This window comes from Vipera ursinii, assembly GCF_947247035.1.
Source record: "Vipera ursinii genome assembly, chromosome: 2".
Lineage (NCBI taxonomy): Eukaryota > Metazoa > Chordata > Lepidosauria > Squamata > Viperidae > Vipera > Vipera ursinii.
This window is the reverse complement of record NC_139513.1, coordinates 284,739,615-284,750,332: the sequence shown is the minus strand read 5'-3', so window position 1 is coordinate 284,750,332 and position 10,718 is coordinate 284,739,615. Positions and strand designations below refer to the sequence as shown.

General features: G+C 52.1%; 1 protein-coding gene across 5 annotated transcripts in view; it reads left to right on the top strand.

Moving 5' to 3' along the window:
• The window catches only part of IL11RA (interleukin 11 receptor subunit alpha), a 113,756-nt gene extending 105,726 nt beyond the window's left edge, over positions 1 to 8,030 (top strand). For 3 of the 5 annotated variants that reach the window (XM_083354862.1, XM_083354863.1, XM_083354865.1), the window contains 7 exons: positions 418 to 584; positions 1,639 to 1,802; positions 2,012 to 2,153; positions 5,233 to 5,328; positions 5,629 to 5,731; positions 6,147 to 6,229; positions 7,398 to 8,030. In XM_083354862.1, coding sequence (XP_083210988.1) covers positions 418 to 584; positions 1,639 to 1,802; positions 2,012 to 2,153; positions 5,233 to 5,328; positions 5,629 to 5,731; positions 6,147 to 6,229; positions 7,398 to 7,414 — 772 coding nt within the window. In that variant the 3' untranslated portion in view covers positions 7,415 to 8,030. The remainder of the gene's footprint in view (positions 1 to 417; positions 585 to 1,638; positions 1,803 to 2,011; positions 2,154 to 5,232; positions 5,329 to 5,628; positions 5,732 to 6,146; positions 6,230 to 7,397) is intronic. The other 2 variants (XM_083354864.1, XM_083354866.1) reach the window with 2 other exon arrangements.
• Positions 8,031 to 10,718: the final 2,688 nt, after the last annotated feature.

Here is a 10,718-nt window from a genome sequence, read left to right as displayed (position 1 = left end):
AAATAGCTTTGATTGGATTGGGTCCTTTTGTCTGCTGGATTCTTCCCAAGGGTCTAAGATTGCTAATGATACAAGTTGGAAGATTTGGGCAAACTGCGCAACATTTAGGAGATGATGGGTTGGGAGATTCTCTCTATCCCTCTCGGGTCCAGGTGCTTTTCCAGATGGTGCTTTGGGGATGGTGCCAAGTACACCGGACCACTATTGCCACCAAGGCCCCCTTTCATCCCCCACCTTCGCTTGGTCTCTCTTTTAAGGTCGGGAGGGTTCCCTGTTTCTTCTAACTTCACCAGTTTGCGTAGACTTTTTTTTCCCCCGGTACGTTGGTTTGTGGTTGGGGATTATGGGTGTTTATGTCAGATTTTCCCCTTGGCCGAGAGCTTTCGGGGCAAACGCTTTCTCTTGCCTTTGTGCAAGCAGATCCCCGGTCAGCAATGTGGGTCTGTGTGTCCAGGATCCTGCCCTCCCTCTCTCCTGCACCGTCAGCAAGTCCCAGTTCTGGAGCTCCTACCGTGTGAATGTGACGGAGGTGAACCCGCTGGGCTCCAGCTTCTCTCTCTTGGACATCATCGCCCACAGCATCAGTAAGCCCCGCCCTTTGGGGGAGGAGCTGCCTCAGAAGGGAAGGGACTCTTATTTCTGGGCCATCCTCATTTAGCGACCAGCCCACCGATCGTTAGGTGAAGCAGTTTCTAAATGAAGCTGCCCCTGTGCTTATGGTGTGCTCCTTCAGCTTTCTTTTGCTTTACAGACAGTCCTCGACTTATGAGCACATTTGAGCCCCAAATTCCCTTTGCTAAGCGAGGCAGTTATCGAGAGATTTGTGCTTGATGACCTTTCTGGCCACGGTTGTCAAGTGAATCACTGCAGTTCTTAAGAGAGTCACACGGCTGTTAAGTGATTCTGGCTTCCCCCTTGACTTTGCTTGTCAGAAGGTCGCAAAAGGGGATCCCAGGATACTGCAGCCGTCGTAAATGTGAGTCACTTGCCAAGCCTCTGAGTTTTGAGCACGTGGCCACGGGGATGCTGCAACGGCTGTAAGTGTGAAAAACGGTCATAAGTCACTTTTTCCAGTGCTGTTGCAACTTTGAACAGTCACCGAGTGAACTATTGTAAGTCGAGGACTACCTGTATGCATATAATTGGAGCAAATCATTATAAAAATACAAATTATCGGCTATAAATAAAGCTAAAAGGGAGGGAGGGAGGGAGGGAATAGGCTGAGCTGGAGTGTGGGGTGGAATCTGTTATTAATCACAAACCCCCCAATGTGAAACCCCCTCCATTGGAGCCCCAAACCAGCCAGGCAGAGCCAGGTCTACAGGCTCTTCCAGAAGGTGAGGAGGGCTGGAGATGACCTCACACTGATGTCCCAAAGGGCAGGAGCCACAGTAGAGAAGGACCATCTCCTGGAGACACACACACACACGCACACGCAGATACACCCTGGCTGATGGGGTCTGCAGCTTGACTCCTCTGCCAGGGGAGGTGGGGTGGGTCAGTCCTACAAGGCTGAGATGGTTCCTCAACGTTGCTAGTCAAACGGAGTTTGGGTCCAGAGAATGGGGAAAGGCATGGGGGGGGCTGGCTTGTTCCCCCCTCCAGGGTCTCAGCTCCCCTCCTCTGTCTCCCCTCCAGCCAAGCCAGATCCTCCAGAGCATGTGCGGGTGGAGCCGGTGCCCCTGGCCCCCCGGCGGCTACGTGTCAGCTGGGAGTACCCCTCCTCTTGGCCCAGGGAGCCTTCCTTCCAGCTCCACTTCCGGGTGCGCTACCGGCCGGTCCTTCATGGCTCCTGGTCAATGGTGAGTCGAGGGGATGCAGGGGGTGGGAGTGGGGGTCTCAAACGCGGGGGACTCCGTGCTTGTACAAGGATCCTATCTGTCCTTCACGGAATGGGGCGGCTGGTGGAGCAGGGGGCAGTCAGTTCTGCTCAGACCTCCCGGGTGAGCGGAGACCACGGCCAGCTGGGGTCAGCGGATGAGCTGATGGGAACCGCCTCCTGGCTTGGCAGGTGGAGACGAGCAACGTGTCCGAGGTGATCACGGACGCCCTGATGGGCCTGGAGCATACGGTCCAGGTGAGCGCCAAGGACTTCCTGGATGCCGGCAGCTGGAGCGAGTGGAGCCCGGAGGCACGAGGCTGGCCAGCTGCTGGTAAGGGCAGGGAAAAGGCACTTGGGGGGAACAGGGAGAGAAGAACAGGGCAGGGGGGAAGGGCTGAGGTGGGGTGGGGTGGGGACTAAATCTTGGGCAGATGTTAAAATAGGAGACCTGCAAGTGATCCTGGACTTAGAACTACAATGGAGATCAACATTTTGGTTGCTAAACGAGACCTTTGTCCAATGAGTTTTGCCCCGTTTTACAACCTTTCTTGGGACACTTTTAAGCGAAACCCTGCAGTTGTCAAAGTTAGCCACATGGTTGTTAAGTGAATCTGGCTTCTCCCCCCATCTACGTTGCTTGCCAGAAGGTTGCAAAAGGGAGCCGGGGACATTGCAACCGTCATAAATATGAGTCAGCTGAGAAGCGTCCTAATTTTGATCACATGACCCACACATGTCGCGCATGTGAGAAATGGTCCCATGTCGGGGTTTTTTCAGGGCTGTTGTCACTTTGAACAATCACTAAATGAATGGCTGTAAGACGAGGACTGGCCTGTGTTTGCAGAGATGGATAATGCTGCGGCCAAGCTGTCTTCTTGTTGCATAATAGCTGTGCTGGGGTTGTGGGTGCTCTATCAGTGGGTTTTTGGGTTTTTTTTAAGAATAACAGGGTTGGAAGAGTCCTTTGAGGTCTTCTAGTCCAACCCCTTACTCAAGTAAGGTAAAGGTAAAGGTTCCCCCGCAACTCTAGGGGCCGGTGCTCATCTCCGTTTCAAAGCCGAAGAGCCAGCGCTTGTCCGAGGACGTCTCCGTGGTCATGTGGCCGGCATGACTAGATGCCAAAGGTGCACGGAACGCTGTTACCTTCCCACCGTAGTGGTCCCTATTTTTCTACTTGCATTTTTACGTGCTTTCGAACTGCTAGGTTGGCAGAAGCTGGGACGAGTAACAGGCGCTCACTCTGCTACGCGGCACTCGGGATTCGACCCGCCAAACTGCCAACCTTCTGATCGACAAGCTCAGCGTTCTAACCCACTGAGCCACCGCGTCCCTCTTACTCAAGTAGGAAACCCTATACCAAAAATTGACCATTTGACCAGGATGACAGAGGGATGGACTAGAAGACCTCCAAAGTCCCTTCTGGCCTTGGGGTTTTATGTTCTGTGTTCTACATAGCAAATGCACACCCACGTGCAAACACACGCAGGCACACTCTTTGAAGATTAAAAGCCTCGAGGGGCAGTGAGGCCAGGAGAATTCCCTTGGACCCTCGTGGCGGGAATCATGCCTGGGGGGGGGCGCTTTCTCTGAGTCCTGAGGCTGTAACACTAGAAGCTGGTCAAGAGTCTGACCGCAAAGTCTGCTTGTGGCCTCTTTTGGGGCTGGATAGCAATATGGAAACATTTTTCCTAACCTTTTCAGTGCATCCGTCAGGCCAAAAGAAAGTATTAGGGCAGCTTTGTAAAGTTTCATTTCTTTCCATTTTTCAGAAAAGAAAGAGAGTGGGTGGCAGGGGGGAGGGTTGCGGTGCATTCCCGGCTACCTTTTTTTTTTTTTCATTTCTTCTCCTTGCATTTTTCCGTCTGGAAAACGGGTCCTTGGAAGACGCAGCTTGAATGCTTCCAGGGCTGGCCGGCATTTTGGGTTGAAAGGATGCAACGAGAACTGTTTTTGAACCCAAAGTAGATGAAGAGTTGCAAATAGCAAGAGCCTCTGCTGAGGGTGGAGGGATCCAGATCTGTGGTGCCACCTGGCTGGGGATTCTGGGCCTGGTGTGATTGCTCTGGGGTCCCTCTTTATATATATAGATAGATTTTATTAGTTTTTACAGGGTTAGGGATAAGGTGGGGTCAGGATTAGGATTGGGGTTTGAGTTAGAGTTGGGGTTGGGGTTTTTCCAAATAACATTTTCAATATTTAGCAAACAGCATAGTGTCTGGGTACATGTGTTTAACTAACAGTAATAGATATGGTTAATTATCATAAACAATACGTTGATCAATCAGTGGCCTTCTTCTTACTAATATATATTCAAAATTACATATCACGTTCCTTTCTCTCTGACTCGTTTTTCTAGCCACTGGTAGAAATTATCCCGTGTTCTAAAGCACACTGAGTCTTCTTTCTCTTTAATCTTTAAAGTCAGTCTATCCATTTCTGCGCACTCTAGAATTTTCTTAATTAGTACTTCTTCAGTTGGTAGGTTTTCATTTTTCCAGCGTTGGGCAAATACAATTCTTGCTGCTGTTAATACATGTAGTATTAGATATCTACAATCTTTCTCGTAACTGGCTCCTATTATTCCTAACAAAAACAATTCTGTTTTAAAGTCTTATTTGTTTTTTAGTTATCTTCTCCAACCATAAATGTATTTTAACCCAAAATCTTTTTGCTTTAGGGCACGTCCACCAGATGCGATAATAAGTACCTGGCCTTTGTTTGCATTTCCAACAGTTGTTTGAAGTATTTTTAAACATTTTTGCTAGTCTCACTGGTGTCATATGCCATCTGTAAAAGATTTTATATAAGTTTTCTTTATATGGCACTTCTTTAGTCTCTGTGGGTATTGGTTGACCCTCTCCGTCTCTACACCAGGGGTGGGCAACTATGCAACTTAAGGACCTGTGCTGGCTCAGGAATTCTGCGAGTTGAAGTCCACAAGTCCTAAAGTTACCATCAGGAATTCTGGGAGTTGAAGTCCACAGGTCTTAAAGTTGCCATCAGGCATTCTGGGAGTTGAAATCCACAAGTCCTAAAGTTGCTGTCAGGAATTCTGGGAGTTGAAGTCCACAAGTCCTAAAGTTACCATTAGGAATTCTGGGAACTGAAGTCCACAAGTCCTAAAGTTACCCTCAGGAATTCTGGGAGCTGAAGTCCACAGGCCCTAAAGTTGCCATCAGGCATTCTGGGAGTTGAAGTCCTAAAGTTACCATCAGGAATTCTGGGAACTGAAGTCCACAGGTCCTAAAGTTGCCATCGGACATTCTGGGAGTTGAAGTCCACAGGTCCTAAAGTTACCATAGTTGCCTTCCCCTGCTCTACACTGAACCATGGGTCAGGCAGTGGGGAGAACTGTGTCCCCCACCTTGCATTTTCTAAAAGCTGTCCAATTTGGGGTTTCCCTCCTGCAGGACAGGTTGCTGAGCCCAGCGAAGCTGCTCCGGACACCGTTGAGCTGGACCCGCCAGCCGAGGAGCCCTCTCCGTCCCCCAACAACAAGCCAGTCGGTATGTGGGAGGCCTGAAGCCGAGGTCGGCGTGGAGAGCAAGGCCAGGGTGCCGATGCTCGCCCTTCAGACCCAGGATGTTTGCTTTGAAAAATTAAGATCCCTGCCAAGATCTTTAGACAAAAGATCTCCCGTTGCTCTGTGTGTGAGCTAAGAGACTGGGAGTCTCCTGCTTCCTTTTGCTGGCCTGGTCTGGATTGGGCCCCCAGCACCTCTGCCCTCCACTTGCAAGGGGGAGGGAGGGTGATATCTGGCAGGTGCCGGCAGGGTGACGGAGCTCAGGGATGTCTTCTGTCTCCAGCAGGGCACGGTGACTCCATGGAGAAGGTAGCAATGCTGGTCTCGCTTGGCATCGTCGCCTTCTTTGCCCTGATGGCCCTGCTGCTCTTTGCCTTCCTGGTGTGGTAGGTGGAAATCCTGGAGAGGAGATGGCCGGGTTGGAGTGTGTGCTTGCCCACTGGGCTGGGCAAGGAGCCTGGGTCTCCTGCTAGGAGGACGCCTGTGGAGATTCTGCCATCCAGGTCACGGTCTTCTCAAAGGTGCTTTTCCAAAAGGCAACTCGACCTTCTTGGGGTTGTTTTTTTCCCTTGAATATGTTTTGCTTCTCATCCAAGAAGCTTCTTCGGTTCTGGAGAAGCTTCTTGGATGAGGAGTGGAACGTTTCCAAAGAAAACGCCAAGGAAGTCCAGTTACCCTTTGGGAAAAGCAACTTTGGGACCTGTTGGAGGACCTTATCCATCTTTCTCCTCCTCTCTCTCTCTCTCTCTCTCTCTCTCTCTCTGTCTCTCTTTCTCTCTCGTTCTCTCTTTCTGTGGAAAGGATCCGGGCAAAGAAGCAGAGCAAAGAGGCAGGCAAACACCAGGACTTGCTTGCAGCTGCCACCCACCTCAAGGCCTTGCCAAGTGAGTACAGCCTGGGCCTCTTGCGGGGAGGGGCACGGCAACCCTCCCCCCTCAGTCGGTGGGACTCCCTCAAGGAGGTGGTTCTGGTCTTATGCAGGTAACAGTTTGGATCCTGCAGGGCACAGGATCATGGAGGATAATCAAATCAGGGCAAGACACACTATATTAAACCAGGAGTCTTCAAACCTGGCCCTTTTATGACTTGTGGACTTCGACTCCCAGAATTCCTCAGCCAGGCACGCTGGCTGAGGAATTCTGGGAGTCGAAGTCCACAAGTCATAAAAGGGCCAAGTTTGAAGACCCCTGTATTAAACAAAGAGAAAAACCCCACTCCCTTCTAGCACCGATGATGTTACCTAGTTGGGTCATGAAACATCTCCAAGAAAGCAACCAAGCTCAGAGAGCACCAAGGACCCCTCGTTTCAACCTTGAACTGCAAATATTCTCTTCTCTTGCTATCAGACCAGTGGTAACAACTCCTTTGGGTGGGTCCCGATCCATTGGAAGCGTGTTTCAGCCTTCAGGTGCTGTGGATTGAAGGTTTCCATGGCTCATGGCTGTCTTCTCCGCAGCCTGAGTGATGGCTGTTGTGAATCGTTTTTAATCCCATTAAGTTTGGAGGTCTGTTCAGGCCATAGATTAATAGAGAGGCCCTGCAGTTGGCCAGTCAAGAAATTAATGGTGCATGCACCCTAAAGGGCCTCCCAGATGTGTTGTGGGCCAAAGTTGCCTTTGTCTACTGCACAAAGCAAGTGGGTGCCTGAGCTGAAGTAGGCTAGGAATTCTGGGGATCCAGTTGATGATGAGCTGTCTGTCCAGGGAGAAATCCAAGCACAGCTTGGCCCCAGAAGTTGTGGGTGCTCCATCACTGGAGGTTTTCAAGTAGACAGCCATTTGTCTGGAATGTTATAAGGCAGGGGTCTTCAAACTTGGGCCTTTTTTGACTTGTGGACTTCAACTCCCAGAATTCCTCAGCCAGTGTTCTGGGAGTTGAAGTCCACAAGTCATAAAAGGGCCACCTTTGAAGACCCCCTAGTATAGGGTCTCCTGCTTCAGCAGGGGGTTGGACTAGAAGACCTCCAAGGCCCCTTCCAACAGTATTATTCTGTTCTCCAATGCAAATGTTGGTTTCTAGTCTGTCCTGACCAGCCTCTCTCTCCCTCTGCAGAAGCTCAGATCTTGTAGCACAGCTCTGCCTCCCCTTGGCAGATCAGCTCCCAGCCAGGGAACCATGGACCTCACCCACTGCAGCTGCTGTTGATTCTCCAGGGCACAGGACCCAGGCACCCTGCCCTCCCCATCCGCCTTGGACCTGCTGCTTATCTACCGGAACTTGGCATCGGTGGCCCAGCCAGTCCCCACCCTCTCCTGCAAACAGGCTGCCTGCCAGAGGCTGCTGACTTTGAACTCGTCAGGGGATCCTTGTGGGAAAGGAGAACCGGGGAGCAGCTGGTTGGAAAAGGGGGGTGCTGTTGGCCGAGCCTTGCTCCTGGCACCCCTGTCTCCCCCGCGAAACTGAAGCTCTCGCAGACTGGAGGAACCGAGACTCCTCGGGATGGCCTTGCTGAGAGAGACCAGCCTGGCGAGACACCCGGCAACTGCTTTTGGCACCGGGGAGGGGGGAATAGGAGAGGGGGGCAGGACAGCCTGGCAGTGCAGAGACATTGACCCGAGATCTCCCCATATGCCAGTTGTGGGGCTGCGTGTGTGTGTATGTGTTTGTTTGTTTGTTTGTGGATACATCTGCGCTTGGTTTGGTTCAGAGAATTAAATTTCAAATGTTGGGGTTTTTTAATGAATCTTGGGCAGTGTAAACCGTCCTTGGGTGTTTGGAAGGTGACTTGGGTTCTGCTCGGAGCCTTGGCCAGAGGGACTCCCTGGCCAGAGGGCTGAGAAACCCACCACCACCGCCATCATTGCTGCCTCTTACGGAGCCCCCAGGCTGGGACAGCCAAATGCTAACAAGCAAAGGACAGAGAAACATTGGCCTAGATCAGGAGTCCTCAAACTTGGCCACTTTAAGACTTGTGGACTTCAACTCCCAGAATTCCTCATGGCTGGCTGAGGAATTCTGGGAGTTGAAGTCCACAAGTCATAAAAGGGCCAAGTTTGAAGACCCCCTGCCTTACACCATCCCAGTCAGATGATTTTTTTCCAATCTTATTTTCTAAAACCTCCAGTGATGGAGGCTACTTGAAGATGTTGTGTGAATAAGGAACTTGTTGGCTTCCAGGCACCCTGCGCGGGGCAAGATGCTCAGCCGGATCTGGCTTGCGGACAGCGGAGTCCAACCGCTCAGCCTTGCTGAGCAGCAGAGGGAAGTTAGTGAACGGCCCCCGCAGAGAGTGGGGCGGTGGGCCTTGCACAGACACCAATGGCGAGTGAAGAAATAACTGCCCTGGTCCTCGTCTGCCTGCCTGCCTGCCTGGCGAATTCACTGGAGGCATCAGACTCCATGCTGGCCAGGGGGCCACAAGGAGCAGCCAGAAGCTCCAATCTTCTGGGTCCTGCCCAGAGTTGGCTCTGCCAAACTGGCCTGGGCTCGTCTCGAGACGCAACGCAGCCAAGCGGAGTGGCGAGAGACGTCAGTCAGCCCTTGGCAAGTCCCACAGCCAGAAAACTGGGCAGAAATTTCCCAAGACGAAGATCTGGAGTTGCCAGATGGGCGGAGAGGCTAAAAATAGCCAGGAACGCGCTCTCCTGCCTGGAGCTGCCCCGGCCGGCCTCCCAGATGGATCGAGGTAGCCCTGCCCGCCAAGGGGTGGCTACTTGGGAATGGTTGGCAGGAGGGAACTCGCACGCCAAAAGGCCCGTTTCTGAAATTCAGAGCTGCGGTTTGGGGAGATGATAAACCCTGGGGGGGGGGGGTTCTGGGTCCTGCCCAGGGAGGAACAGCAAGCTGTGTTGCAGACTTCTTGGGCTGTCTGGCCTCTTGGGTGTCAGTCTTAACCCTGTTCAAAAGGAATTCTGCAGTGGGTGAAATACCTAATCTGCTTTCAAAGAGGTCTCTGTGCTTGGCGGGAGGGGGAGAGGGGGCAGAAGGACCCGGGGGGTGGGTGGGTTGTTTTAAGGCAGGGGTCTTCAAACCTGGCCACTTTTAAGACTTGCGGACTTCAACTCCCAGAATTCCCCAGGAATTCTGGGAGTTGAAGTCCACAAGTCTTAAAAGTGGCCAGGTTTGAAGACCCCTGCTTTAAAAGTATGGGTATGTTAGGAACCAGAGAAGCACCAACCCCTGAAAGGCTTTGAAGGTGGGGGAGTCAAGCCGTTATGCACCCCCCCACTCCAACAAGTGGCCTGCAGCAGAGCACCTAGAATAAAAGTGTTGGAAAAGACCTCAGAGGTCATCTAGTCCAACCCCCTGCTCAGGCAGGAGACCCTCGACCTTTTCAGACAAATGGCTGTCCCGTCTCTTCTTAAAAATCACCAGTCGTGGTGGGGGAGTTAAGCCGTTAATACCCCCTCCCTGACAACTGGCCTGCAGCACAACACCTATGCGACCACCCCCACCTCACCCCCCCCCCCCAGCATCTTAGGGGAGAATCTCTTTTACTGTGTCCCCTGCCCCATCAGACTGCTCATCACCCTCTCCCGCCCTCCCAGTCAGGGGGACCCCCTTGAAATGGCAACAGCAGCTAAATGCCACCCTCTTTCTGATGGGGGGGTTGAGTACACTCTGCCAATAAACAGACCACCTGGCGGGAAGAGGTAGATTAAAGATTGCTCAGCCATCTCTGGCTCGCGAGTGCTGTTAGGACCATCTGAAGGCTTCTCGCGGCATGTCACACACACCCAGTTCAAGTGGTTGCCTCTCCCAAGACGTGTCTGGTCAGGAGCGTTTCATTTCTGGCCCGGCCATGTCGGGGCATCTGTTGGCATCATAACTGTTGGCATCGTGTGATAACCATCTAGAGAGATGTCTGTTCCTAAGCTCTGGGGCCAGAGTTGCCCAAACTGAGTTGGGGGTGGGTGGCTCAGCTGGAGTGCCCCCATCCAGAGGTGGTGCTGAGCGGCTGGCTGGCTGCCCTCAAGAACTCCCCTGCCAGGCAGAGCCCAGAAGCCCAATTACGGAGCCTGCGGGAGAAGACTCCGGAGGATGCCAAAGGCCCCATTTATGATCTCAATCAGAGGGCAAGTTGGAAGGCTAGAAGACGACTTGCCTCCAGAAGCTGTGGGCCATCGTTGCAGGCTTTCAAGAAGAGGTTGGACAGCCATTCGTCTGGAATGGTACAGGGTCTCCTGCTTCAGCAGGGGGCTGGACTAGAAGACCTCCGCGGTCCCTTCCAACTCTGTTTTTCTGTGAAAAGCACAAGGTCTGCACAGCCAACTCTATTGTCCCTTCCATGAAACTAATGAAAATGAACCAAGGTGGTCTTAGAACCTGGTCAAAAGCTACACCAACAAGACCAAAGGACCACAATAGGGTATTTATAGGAGAGAATATTGTAGCTCATGGCTGAACTGTGGGGTCTTTGGCATTCTCCCTGAG